Source organism: Mya arenaria, chromosome 8 (assembly GCF_026914265.1).
Source record: "Mya arenaria isolate MELC-2E11 chromosome 8, ASM2691426v1".
Taxonomy (NCBI): domain Eukaryota; kingdom Metazoa; phylum Mollusca; class Bivalvia; order Myida; family Myidae; genus Mya; species Mya arenaria.
The window spans coordinates 33,366,494-33,387,587 of NC_069129.1; the positions used below are offsets into that span (position 1 = coordinate 33,366,494).

A 21,094-nucleotide genomic window follows, 5' to 3' on the forward strand; every position below is an offset into this window, starting at 1 on the left:
CCGCTTCCAAAAGGTTCATATTTATACCGAATTTATGCAGTTTTTACAGGGTTTGGGGAAGGGGTGGTTGCAATTTCAAATAAGTAATACACTATACTAAATCATTTTTGATCACTCATCATGATACGAGTGACGACAACTTTAATTATGGAGGAGGTGGGGTATATAAAAAGATCCTTCACATTGTAACGCAATGTTACAAGAGATATACTCCAGAAAAAGTCAAGGACAATTTCTGTCGTATTCATAAGTATAAACACAAGCCATTGTTATTTTACCAAGTCGTGAACATTCATGAAGCATATTTTTACCTGCAGTATATTCGACAATTTTGAAAAATGGGTCTTGTCAATATCTGTTGAGATTTTTAGTTTATCTGATATATGAAATAAATAGCTACCAGCACATCTTTAAAAGCAAAATATATCATGAATATTAACAGTTAAAACAGACACCTCTATCTTAAATGTGTGCTTTATTGTCCTCCAATATCAAATGCTACAGGGTACTACACATTTAATAATGCTTCACAAATAACCTAAACAAAATGTACCTCCCTGGGAACGAATACTCATAGATATTTTCCCATTTTGCTGTTAAGATGTTTAGTTTATCAGCATTGTCAACTTTTTGAAAACTATCTTTGAACCTGTCAAGATGAGGAGGTTCAAGGTTTGCGTTTTACATTTTGAAACTTGCTGCTTTGTCAACATCGTTCGAACATATTCAGTATTTATCGACGATTCATTCATAACTTGACAACAACAGAAACTACTCACCAGGCTTGTATAACTGGCTCTGTATATTGCATGGATAAAAAAGGTGTTCCTTCAACTAAGCGGAAAACAAGGCTCTTACTGAATAATAGGATTCTTTTTAGACTTTATTGTCTCACATATTTAAAATAGGCGGCCCGCGAACGCTTCACCCTCCTTACCCTACAGTTTTTATTGCATTTTTGGCGCCAAATATTTTCTTACTTGTGCAACGAATTGTACGCACGGGTGTATTGTGCGTAACGGCAGCTACGCCACTGACATTAGTAATGTTTTCCCCTTTATAATCACATTCCTTAGGACATGTACATGAGTACTTCACAATGTTTTAAACCAGTGTAAATCAATACATGTGGTTAAGCCTAGCATAAGTACAGAATGTTATACAGTCATGTAAAATCATCAATTTTACATGTATACTCTAATTATCAACCTTGTTCATATAATGAAAAACTGTCTGCTCGGATATTAAAGCTGCACTCTCACAGATTTACTGTTTTGACAACTTTTTTTCATTTTTTGTCTTGGAATGTCAATGAGCAAATTTTTGCATAAATATAAAACTAGTGCTATAAGACTGCTGACAAAAAAACAGATCGCAGATTTTCATTTACATACCCGCGCATAAAAAGCCAATCATTTAACAGCTGGGAATTTACTTATTGATTCAATATTTCAAAAAGCGACAGAAATTTGCAAAAACAGACATTTAATGCATGTTTTTCAGGTATTAAGTTGCTTTTCATCGGAGAGGCCAAGACCCACTGGACAGTGAAGCAGGGAAAGAGCAAGACAAACTATCGGGGCCGTGAGGTGTATCTCAACCAAGTCATGTATCTGTATCCACCAGATATTAGTAGTAAGTTTTATAGCTTTGATGATGGCATTCATGTATGTACATTTATGTTGATAAACATATCCTTTTTTGTAACGATTAGCTATCTTACCTAAATACAAAATCAGGCCAAAATGGCTATTATAATGCCAAATATTCATGTTTTCAATTTTTTATGCAAACATTATGCTGTGAAAGAGGTAGTCTTGTCAAGATATTGTTTATTTTTCATGAAATTAATTGCTATTTTATTTTATTCTTTTAAGCTGCACTCTCACAGATTGAACGTTTTGACAACTTTTTTTTATTTTTTTTGTCTTGGAACGAGCCAATTTTTGCGATAATGCATGGAAACCAGTTATTAAAATAAGACTGCTGACAAAAAATTTGATCACAGATTTTATATATTTAAGTTCAAAAATTGATGTTTTATGCAATTTTCTTAAACCAATGATGCTGTCACCAGTATGCAAATGCTATACTGCATAATGGACCAGTTTTTTCTTGCTGCATGAAGCCGTTCATAGCCTTGACACAGTGCATATGGGATCAGCTATTTTTAGCTTTTGGGACAAGTAAGGCAATTATGCATTATTTTTATAAATATTATATTAAACTAGGTCGAGGAACAGAAACTGTTGACCACCCAGCAGGTAACCATGCGTATCCATTCCATCTTGCCATACCTGCTGATTTCCCATCGTCATTTGAGGGAAAGAAAGGCCATGTTCGTTACTTCTGCAGGGCAACTATTGATCGACCCTGGAAGTTTGACTCGCAAACAAAACGTGCCTTTACTGTTATTCATCATCTGGATTTGAATTTGATTCCACATGCTGTGGTAAGTTTGATATTTATGTAATTATTATTAAAGATTAAATGTAAATGTTCGAGGTAAATAATGTCCACATGTATAAAATGCATTGCACGTTAAAAAATATATATTACAATATCATACTGTTCATTCTTGAATAGATTGCCAAGTTATATGACTTTATTTCAAGAATTGATATTTTTTCATCAAATTTTGTTAACATACGGTACTCTAATAATACCTGGAACTGGCCCCAATTTCTCAAACCTTCTTAAGCTTAACAGGCTTAAGTCGCTTATTTCAATTAGCCAAAATACATACTGAAAATGGATTTTGATAAATGAAAAATGGTTTATTCTGATAATCATACAGATAATTCCTACAAAATTTCTAAAAATTCTTGAAGAAGTAATTATAACACATTTTATTGAACAAAAAAAATAGTGAAATTAGCTTAATCCTGTTATAAAGGACTTAAGAAGTTTCGAGAAAATGGGGCCTGGAAAGTTCTTGATGTAATTTAAGCAAAAAGTAATAGGCGGACACTAAAATACACTATTGATTCAAGAATAGAGAAATAAATTGAAAAGTGAATCAAAAGAAACAAAAAAAAAAATTTTTTTTTTTTTTTGGGGGGGGGGGTATTTTATGACCCCTTTTTTGTATGGCTTACACATAGGGATTACTTGGTCAATCACTGTCATCACATTTTTGTTACAGATCAATAGCTTTTCAACAACTTGGTGTAGAGTCTTGAAACTGGTATGCACATTGGTCATGCACATAAGATGACCTCTATTGGTTGTGGGTCAATGTCATGGCCATGGTGACCTTAACTTAAATGTTTATTGGCGCTCCTGACAGAGTTGCCCCTATTTCAAATAAGGCTTAAATAGATAGTTAATAGCTATCAAAAAGGTTTTTGAAATTGTTAACTAACTAGATGTTTGTGCATCTTATTTATCTTTCATAGAAAAACAACTGTCACAATAATAAAAGAAAGCAAAAACAAAATAACGGTGCCCCAGTAATCCAACACCAAAAACACTTATTACTTAAACACTTTCAAGTGATTGCAAGAAAGGATACTCAAGCCAAGAACCATTATATATGCACAAACCTGGTACATTTTTTACAAGCTGAGTAATATGTTGCCTTGAAACTTTCAACGAAGTATTAGGATTGTAAGTGGGGTGTTTTCAGCATGATTTGATCATAACTCCATTTCATTTTCTACTGATTTATGCCATTTTTTTTTTTTGGATTAACTCCCCTTAAAGCACTTCAAGTTTTTCATGTATATCAAAATTGTATTCTAAACTACTGTATTGATATAATATCTTATTCTATACAACTAAACTACTGTATGATATAATATCTATACAACTAAACTACTGTATGATATAATATCTATACAACTAATCTACTGTATGATATAATATCTATACAACTAAACTACTGTATGATATAATATCTATACAAATGCCTGATAAATGCCTGAAAGGTGACATTTTTTACATTCCTGTTGTTTCTTCATGAAAAACTTCCCTTTTTTAAATTGTCTGCTTTATTCTTGCAGGTGCCAATTTATGGGGAAGAAAACAAGAAGATTGAAGGTTGTTGTTGTGATGCAGGGGAGATGACTGTGTCTCTAAACATTGGCAAGACTGGTTATGTTCCTGGAGAACCCCTCACCTACCACATGTACATTGATAACCAGAGTGACTATCATGTTAACAGTGCTTATCTCCACCTTATACAGGTAAAAAATGCCTGCATTTTCAAGAAAAAAAATCGAGATATTGTCATAGCTTTTTAGTGTCGTTGTCATTGTTGGCATAATGCAAACATGTTAGCCTCGGCCATAACTCAAATTCCATTTCAAATATTAAAAGGGACTACACACCAGATAATACAACTGCGAGAATTTTTTTTTTGTCAAAAACTTAATTTTTTTAAATTGATATTGTTGTGTACAACACATGAATCAGAATAACTGATATATCACATCACTTACGACACATGTATCTTTCGAGTTTTCTTTCGCATTTTTCCAATTCAGAAATTTTGGGTTTGTCTGCCACATAAATACCAATGAATTTAAAAAAAACAAGAACAGTTTGTATATGTTAAGATCTGTACTCATCACATGACTTTCACATGCTAAATATACACACTATAATCTGGGAAAACATTATGTGCAATATTGGAACGGATAATCTCAGCTGAGTCAGGGACAAAATATTATTTTAATCATGTAAAATGATGTATATCGGCATCATACTAGCTCAAAGTGACAATTCTAAGCTTGTCTTTTTAAACTCATCTGGGGTCTAGCCCCTTTAAGTTGAAATTTGGTACACATGCTGTAAGAGGCATAATTATGTACATATATATTTTTTTACATTTATTTAGTATAAAAATCATTCTATACAGTATAATGTGTTCTATGGGTAACTAGTGAATTTCTTTAATTCCAGTCCTGACAAGAGACATAACATGAAACAGCATACTTTCTTACTTTTTCTTTTTTAAATGTATAAAAGAATGGATACATTTGTGGAATTCAACATCAGTTAGTCACTCAGGTTTTTAGAACATTGGATTTTATTTAAACTGCCCAACGTACAATTTGGTACTCAATGAATGTAGAAATGATGTATCATTGAGTTCATTTGATGGAACAAATGTTTTCCAAGAGTTCATGACTGTAGTTGTTTCAAGATACATTCTTACGCTCAAACAAGATGTACCACAAATAATACAATTGTTTTAATTCCTCATAAAGAATGAATAAATATCGAAAAACTATGATTTTTATGAAGGATACCATGTTTAATTTGAAAGAAAGGTGCAGAAAACATGGTATTTCTACCTTATGAGACAATAGTAGATCACTGTAAATCTTTTAGGACCCACCAGTCATTTAATCTTTCTGCCTTTTCAGCTATTAAATACACCGTTACACTCATGTTATCAGTAATTAAAATTAGCAGTTAAAGGTTTATCACTCAATATTTATTTATTTTTTACATGTGTATGTATTGATTTTGAATACGAGTGTCACTTAAATTTTAAGAATGGATACATATTTCAATGTTACATTTGTCATTTCATTAAGAAGTCATTCTGTATTATCATTTCAGAGTGTAACATACTCCGGTACATCGGACAGTATTCTGTCTTCAGGACGGCCAAAGTTCCACACAAAAACATATGATTTCAATCTGTTCTCTGAGAATGTATCAGTACGCCAACACACCAACCAGCACATTAACGGTTCTACCTTAATACCATCACTTCCACCCTCCAACCTGGATGGATGTTCCATTATTGAAATCAAATACTCAGTCAAGGTAAGGCATTATATTAATAACTTTATTTATTGAATTATAATAAGAACTTTATTTTTGAATGTAACAAAACTTATATTAAAAGTAGTATTGCACACCTTTGAGGGTCATATGACATTATAAGCACCAGCCAGTCAGCCCCGCAAAGGTGTATACAATGTATGTGCCTTGGAATTAGATGAGGTCCATTCACATTCGGGAGCTGACTGGCTCAGGTCCTTATAATGCATTAGTTGTGCGTCATATTTCTTATATTATACCAAACATGTTATAGCTATTTTCATGCAATGTTTTATTGTACATGGCCTTGTGTACTTGTGGTAATTTTTTGCTGCTGTGAATATTGCAAAGCTGCACTCCGCAGTTTTATGACAACATATGGTCCATATTTTTAACGTCAAGTTAAGAACATAAAACGTTGCATGGTATTTAAATCCTTTTATGATAACTACATGGTAAATCACCATAATTAGGCAATTAAGTTTAGAAATCACAACTTATAAAAGCTGCCACATATAACTGAAATAGCTATTATCATTTTTAACTCCAATTAAATATGCATTGTAAGCAGAATAGAGAATGATCATTTTAATAGTAATATTGATTATTGATCATTTATGATATTATTATATTAAACCAAATTACAAGAAAATGCATTAAACTCAGTAGATGCATGATTTTAAACTCATTATATTTCATAAAAAAAATTCGAAAAGGGAGTGATTAAAGCTTGTTTACCTAAAGCTGAAAGTCCATTTTGGATCAATAACTGATGAACGGTCAGGCCCTTAGATCTCAAACTTGGAAGGTTAAGTTGGACCAGCTGAGGAATCCTATTGAATTTGAGGTCAGTCGGTGGAAGGTCAAGGTTGTGGTAACCTTCAGCTGAAAATATGTTTCCAATCCATAATTGAAGAATGCTTAGGCCATGGAACGAGTTGACATCCACTCCATCTGGAGTGCCTTTTTTAATGGAATTTTGATGTACAAATAGATATATGTCTGACAAAGATCATTCATAAATGTTTTGTGTCAGTTCTTGTTTTGTTTAATTTGCAGATGAAGGTGTACTGTGACTCCTCCAGCTGTGTGATCATTCGACCAATTACAATAGGCTCAATCCCAGTGAGGGAGCATCAGCCACAAGCTTCCTTAATCCAGTCTCCAAGTGGCTACAGCTCTGTGGAGCCTGCAGCCCCTACAGCCCCTTTCTTGACACAGGAGGACATCAGCGGGGTTGGTCCAGTCCTTGATGTACCAAAGGGTCCAATTATGCCCCCCTCATATGAAGAAGGTAAATTGAAGCATTTAACTATGGCCCCGCAAAAGGAAATGCGGGTGTAATTAAGTAATCACCCTGTCTGTTCAACCATATTTTTATGGAGTTTTTTCTTCAAATGATGAGTTATATAACTCCAACATACTTCTTCGTTACAAATACACAACTATGACTGAAAATTGGCATGTTGGAAAAAAAGGTATTCATGATGTATCATTTGCTTAGAAAAAGTTTCACACATTCGTCTTATTTTCAATCAATTGTTGTTTATAAGAATATGTATACCAAAAACCATGAAATAAATAATATCTTAACCATAGTATTTAATAAAACGACAAAAATAATAGTCGCAGTTATTGGGTTATTAACAGATTAAGGATTAGTAACTATTGAAATTGAAATTACGCAAAAATGCTGCACACAAGTCACTTAATTTCAATCAGAGTTTAGTTGGTGACAAAACTGACAAATTATTTGTTACTAAAGAAAGAAAAAATGATTTCCACTCATTTACTTTAGTTAAAAAAAATGTAAAATAATTAAACTTTGTGTGAAGTTGTACCTTGCCATTGCATTTTGGTTTTGGGGAGGTCAAGATCTAGGTCATCGTTATATAAAACAGTATTCTACCCAGCACCTTGTGCAATTACATGTTCATGTACAGTTAGGAATGATGTATAGTGATGATGAAATTTGATACACAGCAAGCTCATGTGGAGTTCAATCTTGAGACTGCATTTGAGGTCAAGTAGGGTCAAGGTTAAGTCCACATTTTTTTTTATTAACCTTCATAGTGAATGATAATGACATTTCTAAATCATGAAATGACAAATCTTTGTTTAAAACCTGTATTTTCTCTATTATTTCAGCCCTTGCCCCACCCCCTTCTTACTCAGAGTGTGTATTTGGAAGGACTGAAATTCGAGATGAAAATGATGATAGGCACACAGATGGGATCATGAACTGGGCCCCTTCCTATCCTTACTATGACTTTACACTGAGATACGGGGGCCAGAACCCTGGCGTTGCCACCCTAGGGCGCGGTCAAAGTGTGGAAGATTACGATGATGATGATTGATTTATTGTTGTGGTATCACCAGAAAAATGTTGAACTTTATAATTACATCATGACCATTACAGCGATGGATAAACATGCTTTTTTGAAGAGGAATGTAAAAAATAACTTATAGTAACATGTATCATGATGTCCAGTAGTGTTGTTACGCAGTCTAATTTTTGTCTGTTCTCTTAAACTTTTCTTGATTTCTTTCATTGATTTTTTTGTTTTATTTGACATAAATGTTTATGGACACAAAATCTCAGAAATTTTTATTTATTTATTTTTGAAAATACCAATATTTTTAATGCTCTTTCAGATTTTGTTCACTACGCCAAGTTGCTATTTTTTAAATTATGTCACAAAAAACTGATGTGATGGTGTTATGTTTTTCAGACTTTTGTCAAATTAATGCCAATTAAATTGATATTAGTTTAACATTTTATCATTTGTATAAAACTTTTTTTTAATTTGGGTGTTTAAATGAACACAGACAGCAATATTTTTATGAGTTGCACAGCCATTAGTAAGAATATCATTTTCTGTAATCGTGAGTGAAATAAATATCTTATCTTGATCTTCTCTGAAGTGTAACATATTTTCTTTATGTATCATGTATGATATTAGTTTTACTAATCAAATTAAGGAATTTTTAACCAGTTGTTGTTGTTTGATAAAACATGGATAGAACTTTCGATGTGATTATGTTGTAATAAAACCATATGGCATTTAGCATGTATTACAACAAAATCTAATGCTGTAATGCATTTTCATATTTCTTGGCATAATACAAAGGTTTTTGTTCTTCTTGTACTTGTAATTGGCAAGCCTTTTATAAGTCTAACGTAAGATCTTTTCATGACTGAATATAGAAACTACTCAAATTTTGCTAATGATCACCTGCAATTATTTTGGGAAAGATCTAACTGTATCTGTTTTATACTTTACTAAACTTCATAAGTCAGTCATTGCTGGAAAAAATAGTATTAATTCCACTAATGTGAAAAAAGATGTCAAGATAATTCTTTAATTTATTTACTACAATATCTCAAAATTGTCATATAAAAAGACATCATTTCTTCTGACGATAAAGATAAACCACAGAGTTTTAGAACTCTTTAATTTTTCATACATGAGTTGTGGTCCTTGGCATTTGACAAGGATAAGCTTGTCTGGTATTTTTTTCTGCTGTATCATGTTTCTTTATAAATGTACACAGATGTCATGTATCAGTAGCCCATAATCTGTAAAAAAGGTAATTAAACACCTTGCGGAGAAATATCAGTAGTAGATTTGGGTGATCTTTAGCAAAATTTTGTGTATCTATGTGTAGCTACCTTTTGACATGTACATAATGTATGCATGTTTTAGTCAAGTAAATGCTTATAAAAATGTGCTTAGAAAAATAGTTAGACAAAGGTGAAATAGGATTGGGACTGCTGATTAGATAAAATTTAAAAAATCATCATACCAGGATCATAGCTTTTATTGATAAAATAAATGTTCATTTTTGGCTGCAAGGTTGGCAACAAAAGTAGAACACGCAACGTATAGATGCTCCAGTATGCCAAAATGTTCTGTCTTTAACATATGTAACTGGGGACATGAATTACTTATGTGTGGTGAATAAACTCCAAGATGGGGTCCAAAATGGCCCCCATTAATTGTGGACAAAGATTATTGTATGTGTAGCTCAGGATGACATGTATCACAAAGATAAAAGAATGACTCATCGCAAAAGATTATCTTTTGCCGATCTGAACATCAAGTTTCATGTTTGTCTATTGACCTAAAAGCACAAAATATGTAAATATTACTTAGGGTAGGACGCAAAACCCAGGGTATCTGGTTGTGTCATAATGATCGCTTTATTTACCCTAGATTTATGGCCCTTGAAAATTTTACCATATTCATTTTGTCTACTCTCTAACTTGAGCATATTTATTTAATCATTACCAAAAGAGTGCTCTAGCAAAGTGAAATTGGTACAATTTTGACAATTCAAAGGCCATAATTAACTTGTCTTGCTTTTTAATTCATAACTTATTGATATAACATGAATTAAATACCTGTGCTTTACTATACTTTCAACTGATACTTTTATAAATTGTTTACAATATTAATGGGTATAATTTGTCAATTGAGTTCTGCCTACAGCCTGATCAACAGCCTGATCATAATATTCACTCTGGAGTTATGGCCCTTGAATTAGTTTCAACTGTAATTATGTTACAAGGATTGTTATGGAAGTTGTATTAACTTATGCTTAGTCACTCTTGTTGGTACATCATAATGCACCAAGTGGCCTTGTTTGGGGGGCAAAACTGGATTACCATGAGAAAACCCACTAATATGTCAGACGTGATGACCACAAACCAAATTCACATAAACCCTGGCCAGGCATCGAACATTGGACGCATTGGTGAGAAGCGAGTTTACTAACCACTGCGCTAACCAGTCAACCTATAATCTTTGAATTGTTAAAATTTGACCATATTGACTTTGACATCTCTTTAAGGTTAACCTCAGCATTTGTGATTCATTCATTATCAAACCATCAATACAATTACTCCCAGAGCAGACTAGTACCAAGTTGGCAGAGCTTAACAAGGCTACACCTATTGTGCAAATATATTACTTTGCTATTCACTTAAATGTCACTAGTCATTAAAAGCTGTCCCTTGCCTTCTTTACCCTGATTAGGGAAATTATACTATTGCGCTGAACAACTCTGGTTGAGGTGCAGCAGCAATTACTGGAATTACCAGTATAATTGAATGGTACATGTAATAAGTATCTGAATTTTGTCTTTAATGTATATTTATCATTTTGCTAAAAAATCATGCTTTCTTGAATTGCTTTTTTGTTTTTGGTTTACTCTCAATGCTCATTAAGCGTTATTTTTAGTTGTTATTGTATTTGTACATGCGTTGCTTTTGTTAATCATATATTTATCAGTTGTTAATAATGAAAGGCAGAATAAATAATCGCTTCTAAGTATACGTGTTTCTTATGTTTTCTCTGAAATGATTTCAATGAATCGCTGCCAAAGGATTCATTATTCCTCTGCAAAGTGGAGGTATTGGAGTCCGTCTCCCTGTTCTCCATTCATCCATTCATTAGGTGTCAAGAAGTTCACATGGCTCAATATACCTCCAAAAATGGAAAGTATTGGAGACCATCCCTCTGTCTCATCATTCCTCTGTGTTCTAGTATGTGACAAGGAGCTCACAAGAGTTATATTCCTCCGCAAATGGAATATATTGGAGTCCAATCCTCTGTCTGTCCATTCATCCATACGCTAGGAGATGTCAAGGAGTAATCTAGTTTAATAAACCCCGCAAATGGGATATATTCGAGACCATCTCTCTGTATCTCCATTTTTGCATACACTAGGTGACAAGGAGTGCACAAGACTCATTATAACCCTGCTTTGATATATTGGAGACCATCCCCATGTCTCTCAATTCCTCTGTACACTAGGAGGTGACAAGGAGGGCAGAAGAGTATTTATAACCCTGCAAATGAGATATATTGGAGACCATTCCCATGTCTCCCCATTCATCTGTACACTAGGAGGCGACAAGGAGTGCACAAGACTCATTATAACACTGCAAATGGGATGTATTGGAGTCCATCTCTCTATAAAATGTATATCACAAAATTCAGTTTTCTCCTTTTATATTTTGTTTAGAGTTATTTAGTTCAATTTAAGAAAGTACACAGATTTGTTCGCTATCTATTTATGAGCAATAACTCGTGTGATAATGGCCAGATCTAGACAAATCCTTCACTGCTCCACCACACCACATGATTTGACAAATTAACCGCTCCAAACAGACAAACTTAAGCTTTTTTTCCAGTGTCACCTGTTCAGTGTGCAGAGAACAGGACATAGTTATAACAGTTTCACCTGCGGCACACTACTAGAGGGAGGAGGCGTCAAGTATGTTCTCAAGATGCATTTGTCCAATTACCGGTATCACCAGTCAGTCAATATGTGTATGGGCATAATATCTCCAACAAGTTCGATAACAAGTCATATTGATCCAGAGTTATAGCCATTTCATTACAGAAATTACTTGTGTTCGGTCTTGTCAAATCGATAAAATTAAACCATTTTTTCCCACTATCACCAAATTTGGTCAAATTAGGTAGGAGCATAATACCTATCTTGGACAAGTTAGATAACCAGCCAAATAGCTCGTGTCTACCACAAGTTATCGCATTTAATTATAGAAATGATCTTTATTTTTCTTTACCAAACTTGGTATCCAAAAATGAAGTTAGGTGTATTATGCAACTGTTGGTGCTCTGGTTTCATTAGATAAAGGGCAATAACTCTTATCTGAAAGACCCAATCCAGATGTATCTTGCATGTATACTGGCTATCTATGCCTAAACAAATTTGACATTATTTCATTCATTTATGACCAGATGTAATTTAGAAATGGGTCATGACGGGGAAACTTTACCTTTTTCTTAATAAAATGGCAGTTTCTCTGATCATCCAGATATATCTTGCAGATGCACCAGCACACTATGGTTTTACAATGACCTCAAATCATTTCAATACAGTGGGTTTAAATCATAAGAAAAGAACATCCATAGAAAAATAATGCTTTATTGATTTTTTTAATACATACACTATTATGTTAACAGAAATTAGAAAGAACATTGTTGTAGCATTTACCTTTTTGTTCAGAAAAAGAAACCGAAATGGTTAACCTTAACATAAACAGAAGAGAATATACAGCAACTTCTCTTTTTTTAAATGGTATACATGTGGCTTAAAAAAAGTAGATCAAAATATCGAAAATGAAATTTCTACATACTGTAGCAATAAAACTAAAAGGTTAAAATAGACAGGAATGAGTTATCATTCCAATTTTTTAGGTAAAACATTTTTAGAAAATTGATTTAATGAGCCAATCTTGTATTGCTATTAAAAAAAACGAAAAGTAGACACTAACATAAAATATTATAAAACATTTTTGCTGGATGATGTCATGAGAAATCTCAGTGAATGTACCCAGTGGCTTCCGCGAGCCTTCAACAAGACATGATATTGACCATGTTCTGTTGGCAGGAGCTTTACTGGTGAAACAACCAAGTGTTCTGAGCAAGTGTTACACTCCAATGAAAGCACTGTCAAACAGGCTTTGAGTCAAGTATTTGAAATATAAAACAAAACAGGTGCAATAAATAAACCAGAGCTGGTGCTTCTAGTACAAAAATTAAGGACTATTGTGTGCAAGCCAACAGAAAAATGTATAAACATGACCAAATGCAACGTAATGAAAATATCACAGACTTTACACATGGCGATGTGCTTGTACTGAACTATTTACAGGCATTAACAGTGCAATAAAAATACGTAAAACAATCTTTTCAGATATGATAAAAATTGATGAAATAATTAATTGTATTTAAGGACAATAATCTGAATTTTAATGTATTCAATAAATACAATTAATTATTTTCTCAATGGAGGATTTGTTAGAATTTCTAAACTTCATTCAGCCTTTTCACTAGAAACCCTGCAATGCCACAAAAAACAGGTTTTCATTTCCCACAATCAGATGGTTTTGGCAAATTAAACAAACGATTGATACTATATATGCACAAGGGTAATTCCAAATGTTTCCCTATGTTAAGACTAGAGCTTTGTTGACAAAACACCAACAATGTCAAGCCGCTGAAAAGACATTATTAAAACAGTTTTATTGGCATTGTTTTGGTGATATGCAAGAGGTCATGCATGACCAAGTTACAGCCAGACCAGCATAATACAAGTTATTATGACCAATGATCTTCTAGTGTGACCTTGAACTTTGACCTATGCATGGAATTTCCACACCACACACCATATTCTAATGGTGAACATTGGTACCAAGTTATTTAAAATCCTACTATGCATGTCCAAGTAACAGACCAACACACTAGGACTGGTGTATCTTCATAAAAAACTCGTTAACAACACATTTATTAGCTGAGTTGAGATGGATGCATGATTTTCAAAAAAATGAGCATTTTGTTTATAAAGCCCTTCAAAGCAGCGAAATATTCAATGAGTGTATTAGAATGTGTATTAGTGGCTATATGTCTACAGATATATGTATATATAAATTGCACCATTTACAGTGAATGATGTGTGGAGAAAAGTACAAGTTAAATTGACTACACACGCTTGTGTTATTCTGTTTAACATGTTTACATAAAATTTGCATGTCACAAATAGGGGCTACTATTGCTTGAATTGTTTAAAGCAATATATCTGAACATGAATCTATTGATGTGACTATAATTATAATATCTCCAGGAGTGGACACTGTAATAGTAGACAATTTGAGGGGCCAAGCATCCACAATGTATGCAAACTGCTTGAAAATAGTCCAGTTTCTTTCATTCACAGACAGAACTGAAATTATATTTCATTTGTGGATCTCCTTTAGTACCAATTCTTTTAATATTGAAAACACATGGAGATCTTTTGTCCGTAACTATACTACTTCACTATGTTCTTTAATAAGATCTTGAAGAGTTTCTTTAGTTTCTTTTTCTTTTGGATCTATTTATGAAAAAATACAAATTCAATACATTTTTTTCCTTTTCTGAACACCGATAAAACTAAACTTAATTCAGTCCATCATGTCCAATGTGTCATGTTTTGAGCTATTATTGTGAAATATTAAAAAAAAATATATACATTTAACCTCTTACAAGCTGACATAAAGAAATGATTCTTTTATGAACTGTCATTGCTATTCCTGCAATGTGCCTTCACAAAAATGTGTAAAATGCTGATTTTTTTTGAAAACTGCAAAATGGATGTTAAGGCACACTATTATGATAATTTGTTCCCTCATAAACATGACCGGCATAAAATTTCTAAAAGTCATTATACAACTTGAATTCGCTAATAAATGTCATCTGTTGAAAGTGTTTACGAAAAATTATCCCTTGTAATATATCAGAAGTAAACTGGTGTTTTAAAATGAGAACTTGGTCTGAATAATATATTCAAAGAAGAAACCAATAGTATTTTTTTTGTAAAAGGGAAATAATTCTTGTTTTACAGAGGAGATGCATCTGATTGTCTAACTTGACCTTGACAATGGCTTTAAGTTTCATAATGAATTCATAATAAATACCTATAAAGTAATTGTCTGCACAAGATAATAACGATCCAAACAAAACTTGATCTGGACGCTATGACTACTTACAGTGCCACAAAGTTTCATCATGATAAGATAATAAATACAAGTGTTACAAAAGAATTATCTGCCATGCTGACACCGCAGTCGGGCATCACAAAAAGGAAACCAGTGCATGTGTGTCCTCTAAAAGTAACTTAAATATCAGTGCTTTTTTCCTTAATTCAGATCTCAATTAACAATCAGGAATGATCATAAATAACAAGATAATGAAGGTCATCATCATAATATATCACAACAGCACATTTCTTAAAAATTGTTTTATAAATATTAATTGGTGTAATTCGTTTTGGTGTATCTATAGTAAATAGAACCAATATCTTGTTAAACATGCTGCCAATTGGCCAAACTAATGCTGAATGATTCTATGTCTCATCCCTGCTGTTTGGCCGGATTTCTAGAATGTGAGTGGCTCAATGATAGAGATCTATCATGCGTTGTGGCGGGGTCAAAATGATGTTGGATCTGGGAAGGTCATGTGGTTAAGTGCCTCCAATCGTTGCTTCGCGCTGTGCTGCAACTCTACAGATTCCTGCTTGATTTTTGCCATCACGATCTCTATAGCCTGACGACCCTGTAATATACAAGCAAGATTCAGTAACATTCATGGAAGACCCATTACCTACAAGCAACACACTGCCTCCATAACATACAAGCAAGACCATGTCACATACAAGCAAGACTCTGTAACATAAAGGCAAGACTCTGTAACATACCAGCAAGACTCCATAACATACAAGCAACAACCTGTCACATAAGCAAGAAAATGCCACAAACAAGCAAGTGTCTGTAACATACAAGCAAGACCATGTCACATACAAGCAAGACTTCGAAACACCTGTGACCCCTCACATCTTGCAAATATCATGTAAGATTGCCTTAATAAGTAAAATGCTTGCCAATGTAAGTAGCCATACTCTCCCATCCACAACACACAAATGTCTGCATAAGACCAGAAATAAGTTTTATTTAGTTGACAATATAACTGAGGAACTACCTTATCAGCATTTTTGGCAATGTTGTCGATGACGAAGTGCTCGATGTAGCTGGAAAGAGGAACGCCCCGCACATTGACCACTGACTCCTGCTGTAACACTGTCCTGAAACAACATACTCTCTTATAACAAGCAGGTCTTCATTTTTTTCCCAACATGATTCCACTTCTCAGGTACACAGGTACACATACTAAAGGTTTAACGTAAGCATTGGAATGAATTATTTCCTGCAATGTTTTTGTTCTTTAGTATTGAATCATGTGACAGATATTTCATTGGAATTAACTTATTAAATCAAGCTCCAAAGTTTCAATAGCTGTCAATATATTCATTTAATGTCTCTTTTACAGCACTAATATTTCCATAAAACAAGAGATGTGTGTATAACATTATGCCCCCCCCCCCCCCCCACCCAATTATATTGATAATTGAATGAAATATGCATGGACAGAAATGACAGCTGATTTGTCACTGACATTGGATGCCGTTGAGGCAGTTTTAAAATTATGACCATTCAAAGTTTGAGGATAGAGTGTGTTATGACCATGACCTTTGACCTCAAAATCCATAGGAGTCATCAGCTGGTCACCAAAAATCTAAATGTCAAGTTTGAGGGCCATGGGTGCAGGCATTGACAAGATATCACACAGACACAGACTGTGACCTTGACCTTTGACCCCCCAAAACAAAAGGGGTCATCTACTGGACCGGCTCAACTTCCATATCAAGTTTGATGACCATAGGTCTAGGCATTGTTGAGTTATCACTCGGACAAATATTTTACCATCAAAGGTCACTGTGACCTTGACCTTTGACCCGATGAGCCCTTAGATCAATAGGGGTCATCTATTGGTCAGGCCCAACCTTCATGTCAAGTTTGATGACCATATGTTCAGGAATTGTTGAGTTATCACTCAGACAAGCTTTGGTTTACCGAGAGACCAACCCACAAGTTACATGTACATGTCACTTCTATGTCTGAGCGAGATCTGGTTGTCATATCTTTTGTCACGCCGTGTCTGTCGAGCCTCCTGTCTTCATACTGTATGTCACTGCCTTGTCCATCTAGACTCTGGTGAGCATAGTTTATAGCATTTACTTGTCCATCAGTGGTTCTGTTTGCATATTTAATGTTACTACTGTGTTCTTTTGTGTTCAACTTATATTTCAGCGTTTAAATCGTTGATTCAGCTCTTCCTGCTGTATATCATGTGACTGACAGGTATGTCATTATTCCTGTCATTGTATGTAATGTTACTGTTAAACCAGTCAGTGCTCCTGTTGTTCTATTTCCTATAACTGTTGTGTTTGTCAATGTTCCTGATGTTGTATTTCAAGCTTCAGTTGTGTCCTTCATTGCTTCTGTCATTGTATTTCATATCACAGTTGTGTCTATCATATTCTGTTATTCAATTTTCATTATAATTTCTTGGTGTTTCCTAGGTTGTATTGCATCTTAATGCTGTTTCATTCAGTGTTATGTTTTTCATATTTCATGTGGGTTTAAATGAAATCCCATTTTATAACTAGAACTCCGCGAGTCGGATGTGTCGCCTGACAAATTATTTACTGATGACATTATAGCTGTTAGATTGGCATTTTATTCATTTATAGACAATGATGTTGCCATTTAACTTTCAAGTGTAGGTTGTATTTTTGTAGAGGGTCACCCAAGGAAGCTTCCTGTAAAGTTTCATTGAATTTGGACTGATAGTTTCAGAGAAGATGTTTTTTAAAGCAAAACAGGAAGTCGTCCATTTTGTTGTTGTTGTTGTTAATCAATCGTAACCCCTTGTTGTATTTTTGTAGAGGGACACCCAAGGAAGCTTCCTGTCAAGTTTCATTGAATTTGGCCAGGTAGTTTCAGAGGAGATGTTCTTTAAGCAATTATTGACGGACGGACGACGGACAACGACCGATCACAATAGCTCACCTTGAGCACGAAGAGCACTTCGTGCTCTGGTGAGCTAAAAAAGTGTGCAAGGTAAAGTTAAACATGAAAATTAACAAAGGGCAATAACTCTAATATGGAAGGAAGAGATACAGTTTTTGTGCATTGCAATCCCCTTTAATAAGATCTATCTATCTATAAAGTTTCAAGTTAATAACTCTTATAGTTTTCGAGGAATGCCCGGACAAAATTTAAGCTTGAAAATTAACAAAGGGCAATAACTTTAAACATATAGATGCAAGAGTTACAGTTTTTGTGCACTGCACTTTCCCTCAATCAGATATACCTACGGAATAAGTTTCAGGTTGATACCTCCTATAGTTTACGAGATATGCCACGGACAAAACCTAAGCATGAAAATTAACAAAGGGCAATAACTCTAAAAATATGGCAGCAAGTGTAACAGTTCTTCTGCACTGCATTTGCCCTCAATGAGATCTATCTAGCTATGAAGTTTCAAGTTGATACCTCTTATATTCTTCAAGATATGCCCCGGACAAAATTTTAAGCATGAAAATTAACAAAGGGCAATAACTCTAAACATATAGATGCAAGAGTTACGGTTTTTGTGCATTGCACTTTCCCTCAATCAGATATACCTACGGAATAAGTTTCAGGTTGATACCTCCTATAGTTTACAAGATATGCCACGGACAAAACCTAAGCAAGAAAATTAACAAAGGGCAATAACTCTAAAAATATGGCAGCAAGAGTAACGGTTCTTGTGCACTGCACTTGCCCTCAATGAGATCTATCTAGCTATGAAGTTTCAAGTTGATACCTTTTATATTCTTCAAGATATGCCCCGGACAAAACTTTAAGCATGCAAATTAACAAAGGGCAATTACTTTAAAACTAAGAAAGCAAGAGTTACTGTTATTGTGCACTGCACTTGCCCTCCATGAGATCTATCTACATATGAAGTTTCAAGTTGATAACTCTTATATTCTACAAGATATGCCCCGGACAAAACTTTAAGCATGAAAAATAACAAAGGGCAATAACTCTAAAAATATGGAAGCAAGAGTAACAATTCTTGTCCACTGCACTTGCCCTCAATTAGATCTATCTACATATGAAATTTCAAGTTGATACCACTAATAGTTTAGGAGATATACCCCGGACAAGCGAAAATGGGACGCAGACGCCGCCGCCGCCAAAAGTAACCCCTATATGTCGTCTTTTCAGGCGACACAAAAACAGAGTTATGGCTGAGACAAACAGACAAACACATGGATGCACACAAATAACTTGTATATATACATATGAATATATAATATGCCACATGCAATAGACATTAAACTAACAAAAATTAGACGAAAATACTAAAATCAGCACTTATCTAAATATATATATATATGTCTTAAGTACTAGAGTACTGGAGACGGGGGCTTACTTGTTTGCGTCTTGTGGGTGCTGGGTGTAGGACATCTTCTCATCCACTGTGATTATGCTACAGAAGTTCAGCTGTAACATACATCACAAATGTTACACATATAATCAACTTGAATATTTTTTCAATTGGGATAATTATTTACCGTTTATTTCAGTATGATTTTTGAAATAGTAATGAACATTACTTAAAACTATACATTTAGCCATAAATTATAACTTTGAAAAAGAACATTTTACACTTAAATTTAATTAAGGTGCTTTTAATTTAAATTTTCAAATGATTTGCTCTGTTTAACAATGTGACAAACATGAAACTTGAATATTTCAGTTCAACAAGTCTGTCTTTCTATACAAATAACAGCGCGGAAATCAGTCATAACGGTGATTGCATACAAAGTTGCTAAAGGCACGACACAACTGCCGATAAAAAGTGCACAAACGGAGGAGGTAAATTACTGATAAAAAGTACGCCAATTACTGCCGGTAACGTATTCTGGCTGATATTCTTCCATCTCATTCTGGTGCGTCGTCGCCAAGTCAACACACAGGAACGACACATCCAGTAGATGTCTTATTCGCTCCCTACACACATATAGCTGTCATGATGGCGTCACCAAAGCTCAAACACTCGAGACAAACAATATACTGGCGCATAGGTGACCTTATTTTGTTGTCTTGGCACCAGAAGGTCAACTACCGATATTAGCCACCATAGTGACGGGTGTGTATGTCGATAAATGACGATGAGGCACCAGCAACAGAGCTATCAGGGATCAGCAATAAACACCCTTCCTAAAAGGTCCCAAGCAAACCTACTACTAGTGTGTCAAATTTGTATTATTTAGCTTTCTCGCATGAGGCCCCGCTACCTCCCCAAATATCGTGTTTTCTTCAAGGCCGGCGAGTTGCGTTCTTTTCAACATCGAACTCCTGCTTATATATTTCTTGCATTTTTTCAGAATTTATTCAACTCGCTTTTTCATTTCAATTTAATATATAAAATTCTGGGCCCATTCCTTTCCATGTTTGAGTTGTGCAATGCATTAGCAATATACAGCACAAACAAGTCAAAATACAAGGACATTCGAACAAAGAAACTTGATTTGATCAAGTGGGCTTGACAAAAATTAAAAAATACAATACAACAAGTATTTGTGTGTTCGTCTTTTTCGAATGAAAAGAAAAGAAACAAAAGAATGACGAGAAAGGGGGAAACGAATACATAGTATTTTGTCCCCTTTCTCGTCATTCGTTTGTAATATAATACTATATATATTTTACATGGTGGACTACTACCTCGTTATTTCGCTGAATTTTGTCGATTCTATTATTTGTTCAAATATGACAATTCGATACGGCGAAACAAATGGATGGGGCCGTATTCAATAACCTCATTAGATCTGACTTAAGTTTAAGAGAAGA

The 21,094-nt window shown here is 34.2% G+C and overlaps 2 protein-coding genes across 3 annotated transcripts in view; one reads left to right on the forward strand and one right to left on the reverse strand.

The window, feature by feature from the left end:
- LOC128242807 (arrestin domain-containing protein 17-like) overlaps positions 1-11,112 on the forward strand; it is a 14,111-nt gene extending 2,999 nt beyond the window's left edge. For both annotated transcript variants that reach the window (XM_052960143.1, XM_052960144.1), the window contains exons 3-8: positions 1,504-1,635; positions 2,232-2,452; positions 4,005-4,187; positions 5,572-5,781; positions 6,838-7,072; positions 7,927-11,112. In XM_052960143.1, the coding sequence (XP_052816103.1) occupies positions 1,504-1,635; positions 2,232-2,452; positions 4,005-4,187; positions 5,572-5,781; positions 6,838-7,072; positions 7,927-8,135 (1,190 nt within the window). In that variant the 3' untranslated portion in view covers positions 8,136-11,112. The remainder of the gene's footprint in view (positions 1-1,503; positions 1,636-2,231; positions 2,453-4,004; positions 4,188-5,571; positions 5,782-6,837; positions 7,073-7,926) is intronic.
- Positions 11,113-12,722: 1,610 nt separating this feature from the next.
- On the reverse strand, positions 12,723-19,831 carry LOC128243850 (PRELI domain containing protein 3B-like). The gene is made up of 3 exons (XM_052961829.1): positions 19,674-19,831; positions 16,329-16,431; positions 12,723-15,905 (listed from the first exon to the last, which is right to left on the reverse strand). The coding sequence occupies exons 1-3, from the start codon at positions 19,751-19,753 to the stop codon at positions 15,780-15,782; spliced, it is 309 nt and encodes a 102-aa protein (XP_052817789.1). The 5' UTR covers positions 19,754-19,831; the 3' UTR covers positions 12,723-15,779.
- Positions 19,832-21,094: the final 1,263 nt, after the last annotated feature.